Raw genomic sequence first — 27,530 nt, forward strand, 5'->3', positions numbered from 1 at the left:
GTGGGGCGCGGCTCGGGCTCGGAGGCGCTGCCCGCGGACCCTCGGGCCCCTCGCTGCCGGCGGCGAGCGGCGGAGAGCTGAGAGGGGCGGTGGGACCCCTGCGGGATGGAGCGAGCCCCTGAGGGGCGGTGGAATCTGGAGGGTCAGTGGAATTTGGGGAGGCGGTGGGACCCCTGCGGGATGGGGAGAGCCCCTGAGGGGCGGTGGAATTTGGGGGGGCAGTGGAATTTGGGGAGGCGGTGGGACCCCTGCGGGATGGAGAGAACCCCTGAGGGACGGTGGAATCTGGAGGGGCAGTGGAATTTAGGCGGGCGGTGGGACCCCTGCGGGATGGGGCGAGCCGCTGAGGGCGGGGGGGCGCGGCCTCACGTGACGCTCGCGCCCGGGCCGCCGCTCGCGCTGTTGCCGCTCGCGCCGTTGCCGCTCGCGCAGTCCGGGCGATGCGGGCGGGCGCGCGGCGGCGCGCGGCGCTGATGCTGCTGGCGGCGCTCGCGGCCTGGGGAGCGCGGGCCCAGCGCCCCGGGGACCCCGCGGGTACGGGGGCACCGTGAGGGGACCGTGAGGGGACCGGGGTCCGCTCGAGCGCTGCACAGCCCGTCCTGCGGGCACCTCGGCCCCGCCGCAGGTGTGCGGCGCTCTGGTGGCATCGCTGCAGCGGTCCTTGCTGTGCTCCACCTGAGCTCGACTCCGCAGACGTCCCGGGGCCTGAGGAACGGGAAGGTGTCAGGATATGTAACACTTTTGCGCTCAATTTTCAGAAAACGGGACGCGTTGCATCCTCTCGTCTTCATCGGAGTTTCCTGAAGGATTTTTCACACCGCAGGAGAGGAAGGATGGAGGAATCGTTATCTACTTCATAATTATACTGTACATGTTTTTGGCCGTGTCCATTGTGTGTGATGATTACTTCTTACCTTCCCTAGAGATCATCAGTGAATGTAAGTGACATCCTGACTGTTTTCCTGTAAAACTGAGAAGCTTGGCATAAAACTTTCTCTTTTAAAAAGCTTCAAAGTTAGAGTGCTCTGAAAGAAAACTGAACAAGTTTCACTTACCATGCACATTGCATTACACTGCACATGTATTCATTTAATATTTGCTTTCTTTCTGCCTGGAGGAAAATCTTAAGATACCTCAGTATTAACTAAACTGACAATTTAACTTTGAGTTGCACAGTACTATGTCCAGGTAACTACTAGTAAAAGAAAAAAAATAGGAGGGATGGTGATTTGTGAAACCAAAACTCTTTCTAGGGTTTGTTTTTCTTTAAAAGCAGTGATGGGCTACTGCTAACATATTAAAGATATAACACAGGAGGGACAGCAATTCTATGGTTACCACGGTTCTAAGCAATCTAATCAACCTGCAACAATTCCCCTGGCTTCAGAAGACCACTGAACTAAAGAGATGGTGTTGGCAGGGAGTTCAGATTTTCGCTGCCAAGAATCAACAAAATTCCCTAGGGAAACTCATCCCCAAACTGGAAAAGCTCCTCCAAATCAGAACACTTACAGCAAATGTAAGTGTATACACTGCCATAAGAGCTAGTGTTTTGTTCATTGATGATAAATAAGCATTTGTCAGACTCGCCATGGTCAGCCATATGCCCCTGTACTTTGTGTGCAGGACTTGATCCACGGAGTGAGTTACATTCCAGAAAGTCAATTTGCCAGAACAAAAATCACATTTCTCTGAAGCAACACACAGGCTCTTATACTGTCTATAAAAAATGAAAATTTGCTTTTAAGATCACAGCAGTGGCTTGAATTTAACTAATGTTTCTGGGACGTGAAGATATAGAAGTACAAATTTCCCTGGAAGATAGATAGATAGAATTTATATGGATCATACAGCAATATCACACTACAGTCCATGGAATTTTCCCACAATTATTACCAATAGGAAGCACAGTTAAATCCTGCATACAAATGCTGATTTTACAAGAGATTTAAACTTCACAAGAGAAATAAACTAGCCTAATAGATCAGGCTAATTTTCAGTATATTACTTTAATGAATCTCATATAAATGCATTGACTGTATGAAAATAAACTTTAATCTACTAAACTGTAGTAGTAACTACCATTATGTACTAGTGAGAGTAAAGGGTACAGGCTACTGCAGTATCAATTTTTTTTAAGCAATTCTTTTTGTTCTGTCCTCAGGCCTTGGCCTCTCACAGGATGTAGCTGGAGCAACTTTTATGGCTGCTGGAAGCTCTGCTCCAGAGCTTGTCACTGCTTTTCTAGGTAAGAGATGTGTTTTGACTCCTTATAAATGAGAATTCTTTTCCTTGCACACCAAACTGAAACATACCAGAGAGTCAATTTCCTTACAGGAGCTTTTGTGACAAAGGGAGATATCGGAGTCAGCACCATCCTTGGATCAGCAATATATAATCTTCTTGGTATTTCTGCAGCTTGTGGGCTGTTTTCCAGTGTGGTACGTATCAACTTTGATAGTTCTGCTCCTAAGAGCCAAATAGTTATCCTTTCTCATTTGCCAACAAAAGCCAAGAGAGACTTACTATGACAACTGCCAAGTTTATTATTTAGTAGCAAAACCAGCATGTAATCAGTTTTAAGATAACTTGCTATGAAAGTTTTTAAAAACACTAACTTGTTAAATATCATACTTAAGTCATTCCTAAGAATCTTTAATTTTTACATAATATAGAAACAACATATTGATGCAGCATTTACAGCACTTAGTGAAAGTATTACAGAGAGGTTTAAGAAAAGTACATGACTGATCTGCAGGTTTCGAGGCTATCCTGTTGGCCGCTGTTCAGAGACTGTCTGGCATATACCATCAGTGCAGCAGCGGTCCTTGCGATGATATCTGACAGCAGAATTTACTGGTAAGAGCACAAGTAGTGTTGAATTCCTGTTGACTGGAGATTTGTGAGACCGTGTTTTGAAAAACAAATGAAAATCCCCAAGTCCCAAACTTCAAGTCGCCTGAACTGCCGTTCACTAACAGAAATAAACATCCCGTTGGCTTTAAAAAACTTAAAAAGTCACAATGCTTGTAAAGATTAATACCTAAACATTCAAACTCTGCCTATTTACAAAGTTTGACCTGCATAGGTTTGTCTATACAGACTTCACAATTTCAATCACAACTGTTCTGACATGGCAATTAGTGTTCAGCATTTACTCCTTTTAAGCCTTATCTTTCATAGCAGAATTGTTCAGGAAAACATTTGTCTGCCAGAAGGAGATCATGAGTTTCTGATGTTTTAACTCCTCCACCAACACTGAAACTCCTGTTACCTCAACAAGACAGTCAGGTCCAGCATTAAGTCTCTTGAAGTTTATAATTTAAGCATCACATGAAGACTCAATTTTGCAAACATGAGGAAAATGTTCAATCAGTAAGATCCCCTGAAAAAACATGCAGCTTTACAATACACAAACAAGATTCTGCAGAGGAGGGGAGTTAATCAAACTGCTGAAAGACATGGGGACACTCACAAACTTCCATGACATTAGCCATACAATTGCAAATAGATGCTTTTGTGTTTTCTCCTTTTGCTGTTCATGCAAATTTTCTCTCCTTCTTCTTATCCAACAATTGGGTTCTTTTATACTACATGTTATATAAAACTCATTTTTCATTCTAGGTATGAAAGTGCATCCCTATTATTGATATATGGGTGTTATATTCTGGTACTATGTTTTGACATAAAAATCAACCAATACCTCATGAAAAAGTTCAGTCCCTGCTGCACGTGTTTTACAAAAGCTATGGAAGAGAGTGCAGAGCAGCAGCCACTGGTTGGATGGAGGGATGAGAGTGGACCTCTAATTCGTCAACAGTCAAGAACAGACAGTGGAATTTTTCAAGATGAGCTGGACTACTCTCAACTTTCAACAAGCTTACATGGGCTCGATGAAATCTCTGAAGGTACAGGTATTGTTACAGCTGTCTCTAGCACTCCACATGCCTGTCTGCATCAATTCTGATCAAGAACAGATTCTCACACAGTATTAAGATTTTGCTCACAAATGAACTCCAGCCTAGTATTTAATTAGATCGTTATTCTAACTTGGAATATAACATTGAGCAAAATCAGAGTGATGGCTTTCATACGAAGTTAGTTGCTAGAGGAAAGCAAGGATAGTTGCTCATTTGTGTTGTAGTAGAACTTTTGTCTTTGTTGTGTGTATTTGAAACTCAGCAACACTGCTTGTAAAATGCACTATCAGCTGAAAGCCACACAGGTACTGTAGTAATATACAGTGTTTCCTTATGACAGTGGCAGGTTTGCAGCCCAAAATATGCATAATATCAGAAGTAAAGGGATAGCTGTGATGTGGCCACAGGTCACATTTCCTCTTAGGCAAAAAAAAGCAGTTGGTACTTACTCTTGGTAAATGCTATGGGCAAACCCTTATAAAGAAATTCATTTTCATCCACCTTAGTTCTCCCCTGGTGATGTAATAAAAAACATTTTAATCATAGACTATTAGGTTGGAAAGAGATCTCAAGGATCATCTGGTCCAACCTTTCCTGGCAAAAGCATGGTCCCAGATGGGCCAGCACCTGTTCATCTAATCTTAGAATTGTCCAACACTGGGGAATCACTACTTCCTGGGGAGATTATTTTACTGGTGATTATTCTCATTGTGAAAAAATGTTTTTCTTGTGTACAAGCAAAATCTCCCCAGAAGTAACTTGATTTCAGAATTTTGTACAGACAGATGTAGGTAGGGTAATACTACAGCTGAAACTTGAGGAAGAAGTATTTTTCACCTTTTTTCAGTATCCTCACAAATAGAGGACAGTAACATACTGTATGCTATGGATTCAAACTCAATGTTACAATTTAAAAGTTACTTTTTCCTCAACAGATCATCCAAACGTCTTTACCATGCCTGAAGCAGATATGAAGAGAATTTTGTGGGTGTTATCCCTTCCTATTATCACACTACTCTATTTAACTATACCAGATTGCAGAAGACAGTTTTGGAGGAACTGGTTCATGGTGACATTTTTAATTTCAGCAGCATGGATTTCTGCAATAACTTATGTTCTTGTATGGATGGTAACAATAGCAGGTGGGTACCTAAAGTGGTAGTCAGGAATCACTGAAAAAATTGTGTGGTTTCCCTGTGGGGTCCCTGTGAGGTTTTTCTTTAAAAGTCAGTTTAGCAACTCAGACTGTGCTGTAAAAAACACAACAAAGAAAAACAACAGAAACTTATGTTTGACTGCTTAGTTTGCCACCCTCTTCTATCCAATGATGGAACACTTTATAGAGTTTAGCTGCTTCACACTGCTTACCATCACATGAATGAGAACTTGATGTAGCTACAAAAATCCCGATCTATTTTTAAAAACAGAGTTTCACTAAACTGCTTCATTAAGCAAAGCAATTAGACACACAGCAATAAACTTGTCATGCTGAAGGCTGACAAACATGAAATCTCCTAAGACTGGAAGCAGAGGTCAAAGTTTTTTGAAAAAATCAGTAATTTCTGTACCTGTGTTTTTCACAAACGTGGCAGTAAGAGATTTGGCATTAAATTCACTGCCAAAAAACTTCTCAAATGTGTTTATTAAACATTCTCGGAGTGCGTATATGTGGACCTCTTACAAATCTGCATCATAAAGTGGGGCAGTAAAAGGATTGCATTTAAGTGAGAGAAGGAGTATGGACTTATATGTAAAAACCATCTCCTAAAAGTACTTTGAGGTATTAAAGGTCTCCTCATTTCACTGTTTCTCCAGTCAGCTTGAAAGACATCCAGTTTTTATATTTAAGAACAAGCAAAAAATTAAACTGAAACTCTACAGAATTTTTTCAAAGCTTGCCATTTTCACATTATAGCTCACTAATCCTACTCAAGCATTCTACTAGTTCAGATATGAATAACTCCTTGTTCAGTGCAGAAGCAGACCTACACATTCAGTAAACCTTGGAGAAATTACTTGTAGAGCACTGAAAATTATACCCACCATGTTAACTCCTTGGTTAAATAATTTTCTACTTGTACCCAAAGAGCAAGGGTTCACTGTCTGGATGCTAGAAGCCTTTGAAACAGGATCCAAGTCAACATTATTGCTGTTCTACAAGACAAAGCATTAATTCAAATGAAAGTAGGTACGCTGGAGATTCAGAGTGTATTAGTTCACTTTCCAGAGTCATCACAGGTAGTACTGGGGTCTTTGGCCCACTACTTCTAGGTAAATTATATTCTATTTACATGTTAAAACACTACAAGTTAAACACACAATATATTCAAGTCCAGGCTCTCATGAAGGTTGAGAACTCAAAAGGTTCTATCATTGCATAACCAGTCTATCAGAATGTCACAAAAGTATAGCTGGGCACTAAACTGGGATGGTCAAGAACAAACCTAATTTAGTACATCTTTCTGTTGCTGGCAAAGAAAATTCAACTACTTACAGCCATACATTGCTACTGATGCACAAAATTAACAAAAGCCTAGAAAAATAACACTTTTCTGTCTTAACGGTCAGTTGCTAGAAAATAAACCACTACACATTAAATAGAAGATAAATCTATCTAATAAAATGAAAAATTAGCTTCTCCTGAGTTTATATTCTGTCTTATAACCTTCAGAGGGCTAGAAACTAATGTTGGATTCATAAGGCTGGTTCATTCGTACTTTACCTTGGTTTGAACCATTATTTTCCAGCCTGGATGATTTATAAAAGCTAATTTCTTGGTCCCTCATCCTACAAATCTATTAGAAGTGATGGAAGGATAAAGAGAGTACAAATTCTGCAACAGGATCATGTTAGTACCTCTGAAATCAACAAACAGTTTCAAATATAAATTTACTGGGCTGCTCTAGACTAAGCTGGTAAGTAATAGACAAGCATTGCTGACCTAGCTTAGTGTGCTGCCTCTTATTTAAATAAAATTGCTCTTATTAAATATGTCAAAATATTTCATGTAAGAACTCAGATTTCAACAATAAAAAATATTAAGATACTTTTAAGTGAAGAAAAACATTGAAGAAAAATTAATTACTTTGTAGCTTGACTAGAGGTATCAAATACTTCAGCATATTGATGCATCTGAATGGTACAACTGCTAAAACAGTTTTGAAGAATCCCTGTATTTTAAGTTAGAAATTAGTATGGTTACAGGACATTTGGGGCTAAGAAAAATAGAGATTAGGGGAAAATAAGCCGCCCTCCTAATAACAGTTTAAAACTTTTCTTCAAATTTAAACAAGTGTTTCCCTAAAGGAACTCACACTTCTAAGGGGTTACTTGTACTTACAAATAATATAAAAATTCTGCACTTTGATTCTTCCAAATCACTTTCTAATTGGAATGAAATGGTAAAGGCATGTAGTTGAGACAGTATTCTCATAATATCTTAATGACTGTCCTCCCCAAGAAAATTCATGTGCTTTTTCCCCTCCCCTGAGGGGATTAAAAAGAATTATTATAAGAGTTATTGCTTCATGAGACTTCTGAACACTAACAAGGAGATGCCGAAAACTGTAAGAGATTACAGTATTTTCTGAAAGTTGAGGGGAAAAAAAAAAGGAGTAGTAATTTGTTAGATATTTAAACTTCTGCTTTATCTGCAAGAAAAAAATCATTTAAAAAAATCATAGTCTTGACCACTGCAGACTTGAAGAACAAGGAAAGGATGATATTTGTTGTTACTCTTAGTTTTAACTGCTTTGTGGTTCTGTCACCTCACATGTAGTTAAGTTCGCTGATACATTACATATGAAATTACTGTATGATTATTGATTTTTTCTCCAGCAAATCAAGTCCAAAGCACTTTCTGTGGATGAGCCCTAACTAAAACTGCACTTGCATTTTCTACCCTTATTTCTCAACTGCAGGTGAAACACTGGGAATCCCAGAGTCAGTCATGGGTCTCACATTACTTGCAGCAGGAACAAGTGTACCAGATACAGTTGCAAGTGTGCTGGTGGCTCGAAAAGGTAAAGATTTTATTATTTAGGCTCATGCCAATGTGGTTAAAAGGTACTACAAAAAGAAAGAATGGTCAACATTTTGATAAATTCAAGGAGTAACCTCAAACCTAGAATCTGTGCTCCAGATTCTAGAGCTGAAGTTTACTAAAAATAAATAAATAGCTTACCTGAAAAAGCTGTGGCTCAGACATTTAAAAACTTCTCAGAGTATCTCAGAGAAGTATTCTGGATTGGTTTATTTGTTGTTTAAGTATTACAGTTTTACTGCAGAACACAACTGTAGGTCTCCGTATTTTAAACATAACTGGACTTTATAATAGCTTGTCTAGCTTAATTTTAAGTGCAACTGTGCAGATGCTGGTGATTTAGGGAGGCTTTTAATGGTTGTGGTACCCATGTTCTGGAGAATTGTGACTATAGTTCTTCCAATGCAAAATCTGAACAGGGCGCTCTGTGAGAAACTGAGGGCTGGCAGTCTGTTCCTCCAAAACAGTTTGGCAATTTCATGCAATACAATTAAGCCAACTTATTTGTATTTCTTCTTTTACAGGAAATGGTGATATGGCTATGTCTAACATTGTAGGATCCAATGTATTTGATATGCTGTGTTTGGGAATACCCTGGTTTATAAAAACTGCCTTCATAAATACATCAGGACCCATAGAAGTGAACAGCAGTGGTCTGACATACACAGCCATTTCTCTTATCTGTTCTGTTGGTTTTATTTTTCTGGCAGTTCACCTGAATGGCTGGAAAATAGATAAAAAATTGGGAACAATTTGTCTTGTCCTGTACTTAGTATTTACTGTATTATCAATTTTATATGAACTTGGCATCATAGGAAACAATCCTACAAGGGTCTGTGGTAACTAGTTTTAATCAGTGATTATGCTGATGAAAAAAATAAAAGCAGGAGAAAAAGATCAGTTTCTTCATTTAGTCAAAATAAAATTTAAAAAACCAACTCCAAACTCCCATTGGGCTCTAAATCTTATATACAGAACTAAGTCATGTCAATAAAGTAATTTTAAGTAGAACAAAAACATCACAGCCTAATTGGAGCCCTTTCTTTTAGAATCAAGAATTACAGTATGACTACAACGCACATATAAAACCAAAATTCTGAAAAAGACATCTACTTCTTACATTACAATGTCAATACACACATTTGGCGGGGAAAAAAAAAAGATCAGAAAACACTAAATAAATCCCACTATGCAATCTGGAGATTAACAGAGAAAATGGCTTATTTTATTAAAAACAGTATAACCATTCATTTAAACTGAATGACTAGAGACACTTGGCCTAATTTTCCAAAGACACTGAGCATCCAAAGCATCCCCAGTCTATAGGGACCTGCAGGTGCTCAGTGCCTCTAAAAAAACAACAAAAATCAGGCGAATTGTCTTTAAAAACCAAACATAGTAAGATTCAGTTAACAAGTATCACAGTATATTAAACACTATACTGTTAAAGGCTGGTGGGATTTAAAAGTTCCTTTTTACAGCTTTTGTAAGCATACAATGTTACTAAAAATGACTTACTAAGACAGAGAAGCTAAACAGACAGAGGAATGTTCCTGAACACACAGTTTTAAATTATGCATTGCGATCCAAGCGGACATCAATTTCTCTGCCACTGATTTTTATGCCGTTCATTATCCTACAGGCCTTTTCAGCAGATTCTGGTGAGTCAAATCTGACTGTTCCACAGCCCTTTGATTTTCCATTCTCCATTTTTATTTCTGCAAACATTACATGACCTGAATAAATAAGTTAAACAGCAGTTATTTCAAGTCCTCAGTGTACTAACAACTTAAAGAACTCAGAAGCAATTAAAAAACATTTTAAAGTATAATTTAGGGGAACATATGAAATTGGCCCTTTCAGACTGATGGTACATTCATTCAGGCAAGGTGACTCGGGACAAAACAGCAGGAAAGAATCCAAATCCAGATCCGCTATCTCGACTCTTTCCTGAAGTATGTCTGTATTTGACCTCAAGTTTGAAACAAAGCGCCCTTTAAGACTCAGGCAAAGGTTTGTGTTTCATACTGATAGAAGTGTGAGTACTGACAGGCATTAACCGAACTGTAGCTTAATCCAGTCCACCCTGTTCATCACAAAAACATACCAAGCAATAGTCAAGCAATTTTGGTAAAAAGCTGCAGAGCAAAATTAAAGCCTTTAAAACAATAAAGTTACCAGGCTGGGAGGGGTGGAAAAGTAGCATGCACTATCCAATTCCTGCTGAGCTTCCTTGAGGTCAGACACGCAACTCACAAGGAAATATTTTTATAAAGATGTACCTCTGAGAATGTTCAGTTCCCTGGAGCTAATGAGTTTTTGGTCATGGTATGTTGTAGCACACCCTTCCTGAGCCCCTGAATCTCACTAGGAAGAAAAAACTTTTCCCTGAAATACAAAGCCTTTTATTTTTAAATATCATGTAAGACTGTCCTTTCACTGAAAGAAATGGTACACTGGGAAACAGTCTTTGTATTTTTTATGATACTGACATGAACACAATCTGTTGCTTATAATTCTTAAAAGCAACTGAACATAATTACTACATCTACTAGGTGACAGAGATAATGAAAATAAAATTCTGAACTATCTGAAAGTTGCCCAGGAGGTTAAGACTTATAAAAAAAAGAAAGAACGTGTTGTGCTATAGCCTCCATCTACAAAGAAAACATCAACAGCTTGTAATTTTTCATAATTGAAATACAAGGTCTAATTTATAGCAAATCTGTAAACAGCTGTATGATTACTGTCTTAGGCATCAGTAGTATGTTTTAGATTATTTATCTTTTCTGTTTATCCAAAATAGGAAGTAATCCTCTAATTCAGTTAAAGCTCTCCATTCTGAAAATGTGTTTTCAAAACATGTCATGTATTTCGACAGTCAAGCTTTATTTTTTACTTATTTCTGTGAAAAGACCAACTTTTCTCAATTAGATAAAAGCAATTATTGAGTATTTGTAGCACACATTTATTTCTTAGCTTGCAAATACGCTAATCAGGATCATGTATATGGATAAAACCTGTAGTGATACACTGGCCAAATTACTAACCCTGATTTGATGCAGCACCATTTCTAAGGTAATGCAGGACCTGGACAGATCCAGGCTCCTGCACATATTTAACTCATAGGAAACACTACATTATATACTTTTACTGGCCAGAGAATATGTCAAAAAAAAGAAAAAAACATCAAAGAGTAATTTTATTAAATGAATAGGTTAAAGCTTATAGCACATGAGCACTCAGAGCCAACATAGCCCATACTGTACCTTGGTCTTGTGTTCTGGCATGCCTAAAGATTATTTATATAACTCAAGAAAGCTGGGTGAAACAAGAAAAATTAAGCTAGCCAGACTCTTCTTCAGTCAGACAACAGTCTTCCTGTTGTTACCTAATAAACACCATGTAACACATGAAGTCCATGGAGATGAACAGGGGTAAGGTTCACATACATACCACATTGACTGAATTTCTCCTTTAGCTTCTGCCAGGTCAAGTCAAAAGGAAGCTAAAATAAGAAAGTATGATTGGTAACAAAATATTACAATGAGAATAAGAGCATGTAATTAAACATACACACAAAATAAACTTGTGGTTCCTATATATTTCATTGCTTACATTTCTCACAAATATCTGGTTGCCTTTAGAGCCTAATCTCTCTCTCATTCCACCTCCCATCGGGCCAGGCACAAATCCTCGATCGATGTCCATGTTCCTGTCCAGGCCTCCACCCATGGCGGGTCCCATTCGATCAAAACCGGAGCCCATCCGATCCATTCCCATTCCTCCAGCCATATTGTTCATACCACCCATTCCACCACCTACACAGAGAGAGAAATGGAGGATCAAATAAAATCTCCTTTTAGTAATAAACACACAAGTATTTGGTATAAAATAAAGTTCTTGTGTAAGGAGAAGAATAACTTTATTAAAAGTGCTGTAATATAAACCATAACTTTTATATACATGCACAGCGATTGATCGAGGAGCATGGCTAGTATTTTAAGACAAAGTATTATACAAGATATAGAGTGTCAGTTCTAAAATAGTAAAACCAAACTGCATCAAGCTATTAGTCATACCATCTAATGTAGCAAAATGTTGAACACGAGAATTCGAAGTCTGTCTTGTTTAATTAAAAAAAATATAATACACTTTACCAAAAAGATCAAATAAATAACTGTGGCAATACTTAGATACAGATAATTGGACCAGATATTATACTATTGTTTATTTGGCTTCCATCATTTATATTCAGCTTTATTTAATGCACCCACACCTAATTACAAAATCTTCTACAGAAGACTTTTTTTTGCCAAGGACAGAAGTTACTGCAAGTACTGTAAAGAGAGTGAACTTTCCTATGTGTCACAGTTTAAACCCCGATAAAAAGTACATACATGGAATAAAATGTATTAATTTATTTATATAAGTAACTAAGAGCAATAGCATTCAAATACTATAATATTTCTGGATTCATAAGTAAAAATTAATGTACAGTAAAACGACCAAGATACCATTCATGAAGGACCCTCTCTTTAAGCCTTATGCCTTCTAAGATTGGCACTAGCAAGATTTTAGTTTCTCATCTACTCTAGCCTGAGGAACTCAGAGAATTGCTGCAATACAAACTCAGTACTGGAGCTTTGCACAAAATTAAACTGGGGGATAATCTGAAATTCAAGGCTGATTTTTTATTTCAATGATGAAAGATTACTGAGGTTTGGCTTCATGAAGTTTACTCAAACAACTCTGCCTGTCTTTTTTTCTGAAACACAAGTTTACTGTAATCACTTCTCCCACCAAACTAGAAGTTGAAACCATTCCAAATCTAAGATTTAGGGAAAGACTGTATTAGCTAGTTTTCCTCTGAACTTTTACCTCAACAGCTTTGAAAACTGTTAGACTTGTCACATGCAACCGAGCTCTACTTCCCTCAACAGCAAGACACTACACTACACTAAGTTGCTCTGATACAAGTAGGTGTACACGGTATTGTTACATTGCCTATGCATTTATGTTCTATTGAAACAAGTTAACCTACTCATTCCAGATCTTACTGGGCCCATGCTAGGTGCTCCCATTCCTCCTGCAAAAACACCAAGCATTGCACCACCTAAACAGAGAAAAATAATGAAGTGACATACACTGAAACCACCAGTTAGTGAAAAAAACAAAGTACACGCTAATGAAGTGCACTGTTCTCAATGTTACCTGGCAATATTTTTCTATAAGGGCACTTGAGCGTGCGCCTTTACTATACAAACTAAATAGGAACACCTTTTAAGTAAAGCTTAGCTTCTCCTTTTCTACTACAGATTTAAGCTACTCTAGTTTCTTTCTAGCTTTTCTCCCCTCTGACAGCCTGCCAGCAGGACAAACATGGTGAAACTAAATGGGCCATTTCCCACATTGGGAAAAACAACCTCAAAATTCAAGGCTTCATCTTATATGAACTTGATAGTATAAAAACTCAACAATTCTGTTGTAAATCAAACATCCTCAATTCCACTCTGATACTATAGCCCAATCAAAGACACTTTCCTTGATTTCAAGGTTACTAAAACCAAATGCCTTCACAGTATTTCTTTTTAAGATACCATTAACCTAAATACTGTAACAGGAATACATCAGGGCCTTCCCTAATCCAATACAGTATCTATTAAAAGTCCCTACCATGGAATTTCCTTCCATTATTTAAGGTGAAGCTGGGAATCTCTAATCTTGGTTCTCAGGACACTATTCAAATGGGCAGATCACTGATAGTTTGTAAATTGAAGCTTGCTGGATCTACTGAATGAAAGACACCCCCAACAGTTTCTCACAGTGGCCATATTCATGAATTTTTAACCAACATGTTACCATAAGACTCAGAAGCCTACTGCTTGCAGAAACATAACTTAAGTGGCCTTGCATTTTCACTCAGGAAATAGATGTTTATGCAGGTAGCCAGAGTGAAAGCATACACTTGATTTCTAGGACATTCATTCCAAGGCATTAAGACTAGCTCACAGGACAAGCTTATTATGTTCTTACCACTTCTATACGATTATCAGTATTGAAGACAAGCACACAACAGTTACCCTTTACTATCACTTGCCTCAACTAATAAAATAAAAATTAAAAAAAAAAAATCAACCTTTAGACCAGATGAACCTTATGCTCTTAGCAATTCTTCTCTTTCAAGGTGGTGAATTAAGGGAATGGAAAACTCAAGAAACAGGGAAGAGGAAGAACAGCTGTCTCCTATAATGCATTTTGTGTTCAGTTTTGGGCCCCTTACAACAAGAAAGACATAGAGGTTCTGGAGTGTGTCCAGAAAAGGGCAACACAGCTGATCAAGGCTCTGGAGCACAAGCCTTGTGAAGAATGGCTGAGGGAGCTGAGGTGCTCAGCCTGGAGAGGAAGAGACTCAGGGAAGACCTTTCTGCTCTCTGTAACTATCTGAAAAGAGGTTGCAGAGACATGGGGTCAGTCTCTTCTACCAAGTAGCAGGCAACAGAACAAAAGGAAACGGCCTCAAGTTAAACCAGGGAGGTTCAGATTGGATATTAGAAAAATGCTTCACAGCAAGAGTTGTCAATCATAGGAACAGGCTGACCAATAAAGTGGTGGCGTCACCATCCCTGAAGGGATTTAAAAGACGTGTACACGTGGCTCTTGGTAACCTGGTTTAGTGGTGGACTTGTCAGTGTTGGGTTAAAGGCTGGACTCGGTGATCTTTTCCAACCTAAAGGATTCTCTGATTCATCCAGGTAACAGCACAGTAACAAAGGGCAAGAAGGCTTTATTGTTGAGCTCTTCCACGCCTCTGAAGATGCAGGAGTAACTCATTCGAGGGAACCCCACTGCCAACAAGACATCATCTATAAACAAAATAATCCTGGCTCAGTTACAGAAGAGGCCAATAAATACCATTCTGAGCTACAGGAGCTCAGAAGGAAGGACAAAAACTGAGGGCACCAAAATTCAACACTCCTGTCCAATGCTACCTGATCTGCAGCAGAAACAGTATTACACCATGCACTTGCAAAACAGGCTCATGGAAGTTACAAAGGCTGTACATGGACACTGCGTTCAGGATTATCCGAAGTATATACTTCAACACCACAAAGATTTAATACCCCACAAAATACACAGTATGAAGGTAAATGCTTTCCTCAAACAGCTATTCCATTCATATATTAAGGAGGAGAAAAAAACCCTCCACACCTGAACCCCTGTCTTAAGTGGTGACCGTAATGAACATTCATATTACATCCTTACAGTAACGACTGGGGGAGAAGAGACAGAAGATGACCAAATGAAACCAGGTCTCTTTCTAGCAATATTCTTCCAGTACTATTTCACAGAAAATTTAACAGTTACCATACCCATCCTTCCAAAAGACTCTCCAAAACCACGGTTCAATGCCATGTCACCACGACCAAATTCTCTTTCCATGTTTGCTCCCATTCCGCCACGGAACATTTCTGTAAAGTAAAAAAAATCAGGAATATTCTGTTATTTACATCTAAGTTGATGCTCCTACTACACTCGTTTCACGGCTGCTTGTTAAAACAGAAGTGAGTCTAATGCACAAGTCAGAGGCACCTATCACACACTCAACTCTCCCACCAGTTCCTAGGCCTCGACTCATGCAACTACTTCCTTTGAACTCATCTATATTATCCACCCCTAAATGGAGAGCTTTTAATAAATAAATATTAGCAAACTAGTAGGTGTACAGGAACGGTGTTCAACTACCTCCCATTCGGTTGACTCCAAATCCTCCCATGTTAGGCATTCCTTCCATTCCACGAAATCCAGGAAGTCCTGCAAAATAAGGAAGAGTGTTTTCTATACAGTATTAAAGAAATATTTAATGCAAAAAACTTCATTGCACGTACCGCCTCCCATTCTACTCATTCCACCAAATCCTGGGCCGTCTATTCCCATACCTTTAAACCAAAAAGATAAACAACACTTAGTACACCCTAATGGATTTTTAAAAAGTCAGACAGAGTTAAAATCTCAAAAGCACGCTAGACAAGGCTTGCTTTGTCAAAAGTCTGTCATTTTTGCAACACAGAAATGACAATTTTAAACTTTAAAATTTTTAAACTAGCTCTGTATAACTTAAAAATGAAGAATATGGATTTACCTCCTGGACCCATGCTCCCCATTCCACCACCCATGCTCAGCTGTGTTGCACTGATGGGCTGCCCACCTGGTCCAAGTCCCATACCAATGCCACCAAGACCACCTCAAAAACAACAAAAAAAACCAAAGTATGATCAGAAGAGAGACCTTCACAGTAAGCAAAAGTGTTACTAAACTGTGTGAAAACATGGATCACCATATACTAAGTGCAAGGGGTAGAAAACAGAGCAGGCACTCACGAGGTAATTGTGAGCTTTTGCTGTCCACAACACGGAAGTCTTCATGAGGAACTGATTTGTCATCCTGACAAAAAACAAGGATGTTATGCTATGATCCTTTCAATGTTTTGGCAGAGACATATAAAGTAGAAAGAAATGAAAGCAACTTACCATTTTTACATGCATGGGTCTATCAAACAGGAATTGTCCATTGAACATAGCTGAAGAAATTCAAGTCAAGGAGTCTTAAGAAGGCAATTTAACTATTTCTAAAGAATCAATGTAATAACTTATTATATTTTTGTACAATTACTATGAGTCTTATCTTTCCCTACCTTATCTTTAGAAACCAAATTCAAGAGACAGAAGCTGCAATACAAACTGTTAGGTACACTGAAGTTAGTTTCACAGTTGTCCCACTGCCAGGTATTTTAATTTTGTTCAACATCATGAGGAACTTTTGGAATTTAGTAGTAAATTCAGGCATTACAAATATAATCTGCACAGTATTACACCCTAGTTCTTGTAGCTACAAGGCAAACAAGCACCATTTGCAAAACTACACTGCCAGAACCATTAAAGACTAATCAATACATGATCAATTATTTTTCAAAACCAAGGATACATATTGCTTGAACAGCTTCAATTGCTTGTTCAAAGGTAACTGTCCCCATTCCTCGACTCTTGCCATCTTTATCTTCTTTGATGTCAGCACGCTTCACAGTTCCAGCAATGCTGAATACCTCCTTCAATTTCTTCCAGCCAACTTTGAAGTCAAGCTTAAACACAGAAATACAATAGTGATTTCAGTGCCCACCTCTGCATTGCTGTTAACGCCTCATTGACAAAATGGTTGAAAATTGTAAATAGTTGAGATTTTGTAATATTTACACTCTGTGTCAAAGTCCAAAAAATCACCAATTGTACATGTATGTACAATATGTCCATGTATTTTAATTAACATACTATCATTGGGTTGGTTCTTGAGAAGAGCAGCTGTAATTCTACAAGACCTCATATTAATACAGTGGTCTTTTGTGCTAATAAAGAACTTGAACCACTGTATTTGTTGGAACTTTGTTGTGTTAGTCTAAAGTAACTAGCAAGATAAACTTAAGTAAACTTACGTATATATTTAATAAAAAAGAAATGCAATTGTAAATAATGAAAAGATGTATAAAATATTTTTGAATCAACAGATGACTGCAATAATTAGAAGTGCATGTCAGTCTCAAGAGTTTAATGTATCTTTCCATGTCCAAAATCTGAATACATACCCAACATTTTCACTTCAATATATTAACTGTGAACTATTTCCAACCTCCTCTTAATATTAAATCTGAACTACACAGGTATAAGATGTCTTACAAAGATCAAACATTAAAGTTATAAAATACAGTTTTAAGCTTACATTGGCAACAAAAATCGTGGATCCAAGCCTGCCTGCCTGCAAATTACTGATAACCTCAGGAGGAATGTTTGGATTATTGAGAATAGAAGGTGGTAAATTCATCATTCCAGGTGCTGCATCAGGTCCATGTCCTCCTGGAAACTGCCCTCCTCCCCGCTGCAGCGCCCTACGAGCATGTTCCCCTTCAGGATCCTGAAACGTGGGCACAAACAAAGCCACTTAACCATCAACTGGACTGGCAACAAACAAAATGGTACTATTTGAAACTCTGCATAAACCCATCAAAATTATCAACTAATAAATACACTTGTCCATGTCAGAGGGTGAATTAGCATGGAGCCCTAATTCCCTCACCTCTAGAGGTGGGTCCTTTCAGATGAGGGTTGAGGCATATTGGCAAAGCACTTGTTGAGGAAGCGTGCACTGCCACTTCACATGCTGTACCTAGCCTATGGACAAGTAGAAAAGATTTCAAGCTAAAGGACTGTCAGTCTAGCACTTTCTTCCAAGAACTGAATTAATTTAATTAGGTGGTGGTTTTGTATTATTTATTAATACCATTATTAAAATTGTAACAGGACAGGAAGAACTGCATCAGATACCATCATACTACAGCACTACAATAGAAATGTTGATATTATTTCACTTTCCAGACAGTACAACTTCCCTATTTCCAGCCCCATTTTTGCACATATGTGGTGGTCTAATAATTAGCTCATTTGGTGTCATATATTGAAGCAGGTAAGCAATGTAAACATAGATTACCTAGGTTGGAAAAACCCTAAGGTAAAATACGAAGTGAAGTTGTTTTAATAAAAAAACAGCATTAGATTACTTTGACTTTAGGACACGCTTTTTGTCAGTTTACTCGGCATAGTATCCAACCTTCTGCAAGCCAACAGGCAGTACAGCCCATTAAGAAAATTTTACAAAAAATGAAACTGGAAATTGCACATGTAAGATTCTCAAAACCCTGTATGGTCATCTCAGTAGCTTTAGTATCTTCATTATTTCAAATTCAAAACAGCAGCAATAAACATACCTCTTTAATATTCAGGGGTCTTCCACTAAGATCATATTTGTTCATAGTGTCTAATGCCTTCTTAACAAATTCTTCATCTTTGAATTCAACCACACTTAGAAAGAGATCAAAACATTTAGAGTATTAAAATAAAGTTTAACATGCCAAATCTAATAGAATCTTTGGATAGCAGTGTGCTCCTACACACATAAAAAAAGAAACTTACCCACAGCCCTATATCCGCGAGATTTGTCATCATATGTAAAGAGAAAACAAGCAAGAAAAAAAAAAATCAGTCAGCACATATGACAGAGCAACGACGATTCCAGTTAAAGATCCCAGCTCACTGTTAAGTAACTATAAGAGTTATTTTCAGCTCCAAAATCCATAATATATGCTCTTTAGTGGTAGCCAATCTGAATTTCTCCTACTTTCTCAGCATACATACCATTCAAATGCAAGAGAATACACTGTCTCTTATGCTCTTTGAGTCAAACCAGAATTGGAAAAATGCCACACAGATCCATGTAAGGACAACTGGGAAGAGGAGGTGGGAGGGAAAGGGTGGAAAGAAAATAACCCCAAAACATAACCAAAAACCAATCAAGACACTCATCACGTCATTCAAAGTTGTCCACTAACTACAAAATTAAAATCTACCTACATCAAGTACACCACTACAATGAAAAAGCAGTCTGCATACCTCTTCAGTACTACAACATAATTAAGAAATTACCTTATAAGAAAATAACCTTATTGACTGCACCAGCATCCTTCTAATCAAGCAAAGAGTTGAGGATTTCTTAAAGCATAGCAAAGCTGACAGCATGTTTTAGTTTTAACAAGTATTAAAGAAAGTAATTTACAACAATTGATACAACCGCAGTTAAGACTCAAACCTGCATTTCTCACATTCTTCATTGCAGGTTTGGAGCTGCTATTGGCCAAACTTTTGACTATTATTAAGAAGACAGAGGAGCTTTAACAATCTTCACTATTAGTGCCTCATTGAAGGCACTCTGTTGGCTACCAACCATCTCTATCCATTTAGTTTTAAGAAAGCAAATACATTAAGCCAGTGTTTAAAAGTACCAATCCTGCAAAGCTGTGAAATCAGGCACTTCACCCAGTATATTCTTAGCTAACATTTTATACTTATTGGCCCCAAGAAGAGCATACTACACTAGCAAAATTTAAACAAAATTATTTGTTTATTGAACATCCTTCATATGAAACAGATTTGTACCAAAACAAAGGTGTTGGCTAAAAAGAAGAATTAAGTAAAAGCCATTTGTTAACATTTACAGAAGTACTTCATCCCTTACAACCAACTAGTGTGAGTTGCATGAAGGTGTCAGACTACTTCTAATACAGAATCCTCATAGCTACCTTAATGAAAATCAGTGTGAAAATGAAACTTACTTTCCAATAACTGGTACAGGTATTATACAAAAATAAAACTGCTGAGGAACTTTTAAACCTCTAGCAGATTGTTGCCCACGGCACTTACCCTTGATTTTCCTTCAGCATCCTTAAACAGCTCCACGTATGTAACCTCACCAACTACATAAGACATACAAAGGGAAAATACCAAGAGACAATGCATTTAAACACCAGTATCTTTCTTTACTGTGCCCCTGTGCACAAGTCTACAGAGAATCACCTATTATTCACCAACAATCAAAACCAGACCAACCATACCTCCTGTCAATGGCTATATAATTTAGCTAATTTTCAGAAATATGCAGCAGCCACATTCTCAAAAGCTAAAAACAAACAACTATATTTAACCTAATTCATACTACAGATCATATTTTGGCCAGTATGATATAGTTGGTGAACAAATTCAGATATACACAGGCCCTTAACCTAACAAATGAAACGTCAACTTTCACTGAAAAGTGTTACATTTATTATCCTACTCACAACACCTGTTTTAAGGTGACTTTCTACCTGAATATCTCCAATCATAAGTTTGCCTTCAATAATAACCAAATTTACACATCAAATATTTCACAGCAAGCGACTCACTTTCTAAAGTAGGAAGTTTAAGTAAATAAACCAATCAAATAGTCACGTCACCTTACAACAGATAAGCCAGCAGTTACAGAAGGGGGGTCTGGCATTTTTCACAGCCTAAAAGCCAAGTATGCTTTGCATTACTTTTGAAGAATCAATTTTTCAAGGAAAACACAGAACTAACTTTTTACAAAATCCATATATTACCATTATTTTACCCCAAATTTAAAATAAAATTTTTGGGGTAGTCGGGTTTCTCTATCAGAACTGCAACATAGGAACAAGCTTTTAATACAAAGCTCCAGACAAACAGTCATGGCAGTAGTGACAATGCAGACAAAGTTAATGCCACAGCCAGATTCCACCAAAGAAATACAAAACAACTTTTGAAAGACATCCCTTATTATTCAGGTTAACACACTTCATGTGTTGCTTAAATACAAAAGCCCTTAGAGAAAAAAAAATCTACAAGAACTACAACTAGACAAAACACAATCTCTTTAAGAACTCATGAGGTCATGCATATACTCTCTACTATCACACCAGAATGGCAGAAGATTGTGAGCACTTCATTTACCCAGCCTACCCTGCAATGCAATTGTCTCGGATGAAAGAGGGGGAAGGGAGATAGATGTACCAAGTACAGCCCAAAACAAAAAGTGTCAAATCAAATCTGTGTGGCTCAAAGGACACATCGGTTGCATTTAAGCCCCACTGGTTTCTGTGTGAAGTGTATTACAAGGAGTAAGTTACCTTTCTCTCTCATCAGGTCTTTAATAGCTTGCCATTTCATGTCATACGGGATGTTGCTAATAAAAACTCTATTGCGATTAACAGCCTTCTTGTCTCCAGAGCCTGCGTTCTTCTCCTTTGCATAGGGGTGGAATTTATTCTTGTTTCCAAGAGAAGGGATTGCCTTTGCTTTTCCAACGAACTTTTCTTTCACAGGTGCTTTCCCTTCTTTTGCTGTCTCATCATTGTCTCTACATTAACAAACAAAAATCCAAACAAAAACAGTTAGTCTTGTGTCAGATCATTAGACTATCTCACTTCCTACCTACATAACTGAGTATTTCCTATGCTATTGGAACTCCCAGGACGTCAAATGCTGCTTTCCAAATTAGGAAAAATAAATTCATGCTATCAGAGTAATTCCAAAATATGCTGCTTTATCAAGAACAAAAATATGTTCCAATACTAAGTAAAGAAAGTACATCTTACTAATTCCCTTACATTCCATTTCACAGAATTATAGAATCCTAGAATGGTTTGAGTTGGAAGGGGACCTGTAAAGATCATTTAATTCCAAGCCCCCTGCCATCAGCAAGGACACCTTTCCCTATATCACCTTACTCAGGGCACCACCCAACTTTTAACACTTCCAGGGTTGGGGCATCCACAACTCTGGGCAACCTGTGCCACACATCCTGTCAGTCAAGACTCACAAAGATGGAACTGTGAAACTACTACAAAGACCAAAACAGAAAGAGTGAAAAATGACCTATAGTACCCATGCCTTGGTGCTTTGGTAATTTTCACACCTCACTTGGACAAGTTACAGGATATTCACCACAGAAGTGGGAGTAGTAACATTCTAAGCTTGAGAGTTGAAACAGCTTGGGATGCTTAATTCAATGGAATAATAATATATCAAAATCAACTCCAATAGGTTTTATATCAAATTATGTTTTATCTACCCCATATATGATTTTTATTCACAGTTTGTGCCAGACTACTGTTAGACAGAAATTAAAATTCAACTAAGAACAATGTTTTTTCAGTTACGCTGATATCACTACTAGAATTTCAAAACTTGTTAAACGCATAGGAAACAGCTGTATTAAGCCATGCTATGAATCTAAGACTAATTAAGTAACTAGGTATTATCCACTAAAAACAACGAAGCAGACACCTGGCCCTCGGTCTTTCAAAACTTCACCAATAGCACTGAAATACTCCTTTTAAAATATTTTTATTTTTTAGATGAAAAGACAAGAAAATTGGCTGCTTTTCTTTTACAGCAGTCCAAATCTCAGCCTCAGTAAGACCATACACTTTCAACAGAATAAGAAGTATCTGTAACTCTTCAGCACTCCTAATATTGTTATTATCACAAGGTCATTTAGCATGCCAACAGAGGCTCAAGGAGCCTGAATTGTTACTTTTAAAATGCAAACTGCTGGACTGAAAGAATCACTGAATAAAGCCACACAAATGTGATCCACTAAACAGATGCTACTTTGCATCTTTAACTACACATCACTGTCTACTTAAAGAGAAACTTCAAAATTACTTTTAATGAAACACATATTTAAAAAGCCAGAATTAGCATCTTGATTTAGAACAATTAGAAAGTGACGTCCTACAGGACTGACAGAAGTGAATGATTGTGAACCCTCCTTCTTAAATTACATCACTATCTTTACTATATTTCCCACATTTCAGCAGGCTTAGTTTTTATCTCATTGAGACACTTTGGAAGTTTTCAGGCATTTCAGTTTTACAACCAAAACATATGGCAAAACCAGTGATTTTGATTAACTGACAAGTTTTCAGCTCTCTGCACAGTTAACCAAACTGAGTAAGTGGCACTCCTGCACTCAAAAGCACATGCAAGGAGCTTTCCATGAAGCTCAATGTATTATCTACTCAAGCCTGGGCGTTTTTCAGGGAGGAGTACATTCAAATACATCCATATTTCTCCCCTGACTTTTTCCCCAGTTTTGAAACACTCACATGGTATTAACTTCACAGTCCCTGTGTTTATATGTGGATTAAGAGTGGATTAGCAACTGGGAAATGCATGGATACTCCCCTGGGGCAAGTATTTGTAAAATTTAAAACATCTCAAGTCAACAACATGTTATCTGGTTCCAGCTTTCTCCAAGTCCCTCTGCATCATCCCTCCTCCACACCACGCTGTGTGACAACACAATTCTTGTGTGGCTGTGTAGTGAAGTGAAATGAAGGGAACAATGCCGGAACTGGAGGGATTCAAGGGAGGAGGCAAAGAGCAGAGTATCAGGGCTTCAGTCAGATCAGTTCCTTCCAATCCAACCCCATCTGTAAATGCAAAACTCCTGCCCAACGAGACTCCTAGTAAAAATCTGAGTTCTTCCTTAAGTTTAAGGATTAGAGCAATGGATTCTCTTCAGCCTTTTAAGCTCTTTTCTGCTTAAAGGATTATGAAACAGCCCCTTAGTGCTCAATGTAGTGCACAGGACGAGACAGGTCTCCAAATATGAAATCCAGAGGCTCTGCAAGACCTGGCTGTACAAATCAGTAGAGAGCACAGAAGATACAAGCCTGGCATAAACTCCTAAATCTGGAAACAAAACCACACTGCACTTGGTCTGGGAATCACAGCCAGGCTGCTGAAAATAGAGGATTAATTAAAGAAACAATCCTTCTTGCAAAACTCATCTGCCAAAACCAACACAGGCCAGTGACCAGGCTGGAGGCAGAAATCCTTTTACAACTCCTATCCTCCTCCTTGAATAGTAACAATAATTTCAATCATAAATACATTTAAAGCAATGTCACATTACTCACCTACAGATGACAGAAAAGACAGACTCAGAAATTCTAAACTGACATTTTCATGGGGGAAAACAATAATAATTTCTAATCTTTACTTTTTGTATGAGCTACATGTTTCACACATTAAATTAATATTTATTTGCTTGTGAAATCACAGACCACCACTGTTCTTAGGGCTGGAAAAAAGATGTCTACAATTAGTTCTCAAAAAAAAGTGCATATGCTCATTAATTTGAAAGACCAATTATACCTTTTGGGAAAAAATAAAAGCTTTTGAACTTTCCATAAAGTTTTGAAGACAAAAGACAAGCTTTCCACATGCAAAACTAGAAGCCTATAAATAATAAGCACAAGATACATCAACATGAAAGCCCTAAAACTTGAAGTTTTAAAAGAAACTTCTACTCCTCCTCACAAGTGTCCATAACAAGATAAGCAGACAGAAATGGAAGAAGTTCACAACATGTGACTTCAAAGCACATGGATCACTTCAGCTTTGTTGTGCTGAACTGTTCCACCGCCTAATACAAAAAACTTAGGGAAGTGTGCAAATTGAGTCAGGATCCCTTTCCAGTTTATTGAATGCTAAGCAAACCAGGTTAATAAAATCATTTTTTTTAAGTAATACATTTCAGCCACAGACTAACAGCTTAATCCTTTGTACACCCGTTTGGGGGAAGATTAGGAACTGTATGTGACAGAATAAGATTTGAATCTCTGTTGCCAAGAACCCCCCATTACTTTCAAACTTCAAGTTGTGACTTCTACCTGGCAGAATGACTGGGATTTTTCATTTGCTTGTGAGGTTTTGGAGGAAAAAGAAGATACTGTTGACAGGGGGGATACAGAGAAAATACCTCATTTCAACAGTAGCAATCTCAAAAGGCAATAAAATTTATACACCTAAAAAGGACAAAAAGGGTGACAATCTTCCTTTGAAATTCAATTCTAATATGTGCAGTTTGGAAGCTGAGGGCCAGACTAGGGAAAAAGTAAACAAATCTACAAATTCCATTTTACAGTAAAGTGGAATTTATAGCTTGTAAATTAAACTAAATTTTACAGGGAGTCAGGTAAAGGCATGAAGTACATATTTATTCCTCCAGCTTTATAATGAAGATGATCCCATATGCATTTTTTTAAACACAACAGTATCAGAGCAGGGCTGCTTAGAACATGTCAAAACTTCACAGACGCCAGCAGCTTTGATGTACTGTAACAGTAAGTCTACTGCAAATGTATTTTCCCTCCAAGATCTGAATGAGATTGGAAGAGATATTGAAATTCTAATGATCTGAGGCCAAAATCTAGCTCATGTAAAGAGTGACAACCCTCCAAGCCTGACATCAAGAAAAACCACGCACACAAAGTTATTCATGGTATTGTTCCAGAGAGCTGGTATTTCCAGCTCCCTTATTTTAAGTTCTTTTTGGACCTACTATACAAGGCACAATTTTACATACTCCGTGTATGAAAATGTTACAGTTTCCAAGAAAACTTCATGTATGCATGTCAGGCGTTTGTTTTTAGAAAGTAAATTACTACAGGGCTGTCTTACCATTCTCACGTAAACAAAGACTAGCTCAACGGCTTTACAAATAACACCGTTTCGGCAAGAACTGAAAACGTAAACGGCACCAGAAGCGATGCGGAACACTCCTGGAAGAGTATCCCGTGGGAACCGCTGCGCCAGGTACCAGAGCCCGGGGCTCGGAGCCCAGCCCTGCCCTGCGGGGCGGCCTCGCACGCCCGGCCCTCAGCGGCCGCTGCCCAAGAACCGCCACCTGCCCCGTGCCCAGGTCGCGGCCTCCCCGAGCTCCGGGGGCGGGAGGGCCCCCCCAGGCCCCAGCCCCGGCCCCGGCCCCGCGGAGGAGGAGCCATGGGGGCGGGGGGGTGTCCGGCCACCTCCTCCCGCCGCCCCCCCGGCCGCGCTGCCCCCGCCGCCCTCCCGGCCCTGCTCTCACACACATTTTGACGCCATTTGCGCTGCCCGCGCCGCTACCGGGTGCCGCGGCCGCCGCCGCCTCCTCATCCTGCGGCGGCTGTTGCGGCGTCTGTTGTTGCGGTGTCGGCTGCTGCTGCTGCTGCTGCTGCTGCTGCGGCGGCGGCTGTGGCGCCTGGCCGGCCGCCTCCTCGGCTCGGCGCGGCGCGGCCGCCTCCGCCCTGTCGCTCTCCGCCATCTCGTGCCGGGCCGCGGCCCAGCGACCGCCGGTTTGAAACGGGCCCCGACCGCCTCGGCCTCGCCGCGCCGCGCCGCGCCAAGTCTCGCGAGAATACCGTTCGCGGCCGGGGGAGGGCACGCGCGCCGAGGCTTTGTGCGTTGCCACGGCGACGCGGGGCCGGGCTTGGCCGGCGCTGCGCCTGCCTCACAACAGCCGCCCTCAGAGGCACTGAATCACTCAATCGCAGAAACAACTCGGTTGGGAAAGACCCTGAGATCTTCAAGTCCACCCTTTAATATAGCACTGCTAAGTACACCGCTAAGCCAAGTCCCCAAGTGGCACATCTTAGCGTCTTTAAAATCCCTCCTGCAATGGTGACTCCATCACTTCCCCGTGCAGCCTGTGCCAGTGATGGACAACGTGCTCTACAAACAAATTTTTCCTAATATCCAACCTAAACCTCCTCCAGTGCAAGTTCAGGCCATTTCCTATCACCCTTTCACTTGTTTCATGGAAGAAGAGACCAACTCCCACCTGGCTACATCCTCCTTTCAGACAGTCGGAAGCGATAATGCCGCTCCTGAGCCTCCTTTTCTCCAGGCTGAACATTCCCTCAGATGCTCCTTACAAGACTTCTGCTCCAGATGTGGCCACAGCTCTCTCCACAGAGAGCAGCAGGCACAACTTCCCCAGGCATTGTCCTGGGGAAGGCTGTGAGAGGATCAGAGAAAAGAATGATAAACAATTCTTATCTTCACTTGCTGCGCCTGTTGTTGTGAACATGTGGAATGTGTTATGGAGATTTGTTTACCAAAGGGCGATTTCTTAACTGGCCAGTGGTGATGGTGTTTGGATTCAATTGACCAATCTGGTCTGTCTGTATCAGACTATCTGTAAGGGGATGAGTTTCTTAATAAGTATAGTACAGTATAATAAAGTGATTGATCAGCCTTCTGGAATCGTGGAGTCAGTGCTAATTATTACCCGGCAGCGACACATGCTATGATACTCCAGGCCCTTGATCAGCTGCCCTTCTCTGGACACACTTTTGCACC

General features: G+C 39.3%; 2 protein-coding genes across 2 annotated transcripts; one reads left to right on the forward strand and one right to left on the reverse strand.

The window, feature by feature from the left end:
• Positions 1 to 440: 440 nt before the first annotated feature.
• Positions 441 to 8,834, forward strand: SLC24A5 (solute carrier family 24 member 5; the record flags this gene model as incomplete). The annotated part of the gene is made up of 9 exons (XM_084213806.1): positions 441 to 534; positions 759 to 938; positions 2,165 to 2,248; positions 2,338 to 2,441; positions 2,759 to 2,859; positions 3,625 to 3,908; positions 4,856 to 5,062; positions 7,841 to 7,942; positions 8,487 to 8,834. 9 exons carry the CDS (start codon positions 441 to 443, stop codon positions 8,807 to 8,809), a joined length of 1,479 nt encoding a protein of 492 aa, XP_084069932.1. The 3' UTR covers positions 8,810 to 8,834.
• Positions 8,835 to 9,528: 694 nt separating this feature from the next.
• MYEF2 (myelin expression factor 2) lies at positions 9,529 to 26,555 on the reverse strand. Its single transcript, XM_084214054.1, has 17 exons — positions 26,282 to 26,555; positions 21,527 to 21,756; positions 20,265 to 20,317; positions 18,981 to 18,988; positions 18,776 to 18,869; positions 17,734 to 17,925; positions 16,948 to 17,101; positions 16,494 to 16,543; positions 16,344 to 16,407; positions 16,106 to 16,207; positions 15,852 to 15,902; positions 15,709 to 15,777; positions 15,336 to 15,434; positions 13,007 to 13,078; positions 11,581 to 11,783; positions 11,419 to 11,470; positions 9,529 to 9,698 (listed from the first exon to the last, which is right to left on the reverse strand). The coding sequence occupies exons 1-17, from the start codon at positions 26,491 to 26,493 to the stop codon at positions 9,535 to 9,537; spliced, it is 1,869 nt and encodes a 622-aa protein (XP_084070180.1). The 5' UTR covers positions 26,494 to 26,555; the 3' UTR covers positions 9,529 to 9,534.
• Positions 26,556 to 27,530: the final 975 nt, after the last annotated feature.

The sequence above is a fragment of the Fringilla coelebs genome (genome assembly GCF_963513975.1).
Source record: "Fringilla coelebs genome assembly, chromosome: 12".
NCBI lineage: Eukaryota > Metazoa > Chordata > Aves > Passeriformes > Fringillidae > Fringilla > Fringilla coelebs.

Coding starts and splice junctions, on each gene's coding strand:
- MYEF2 (XM_084214054.1), bottom strand. CDS start 26,493: ATGGCGGAGAGCGACAGGGCGGAGGCGGCCGCGCCGCGCCGAGCCGAG. Junction 17,102..17,733: donor CCACGATTTTTGTTGCCAAT/GTAAGCTTAAAA, acceptor TCTGTGTTTAAG/CTTGACTTCAAAGTTGGCTG. Junction 11,784..13,006: donor CCCAGTAAGATCTGGAATGA/GTAGGTTAACTT, acceptor CTCTCTGTGTAG/GTGGTGGAATGGGTGGTATG.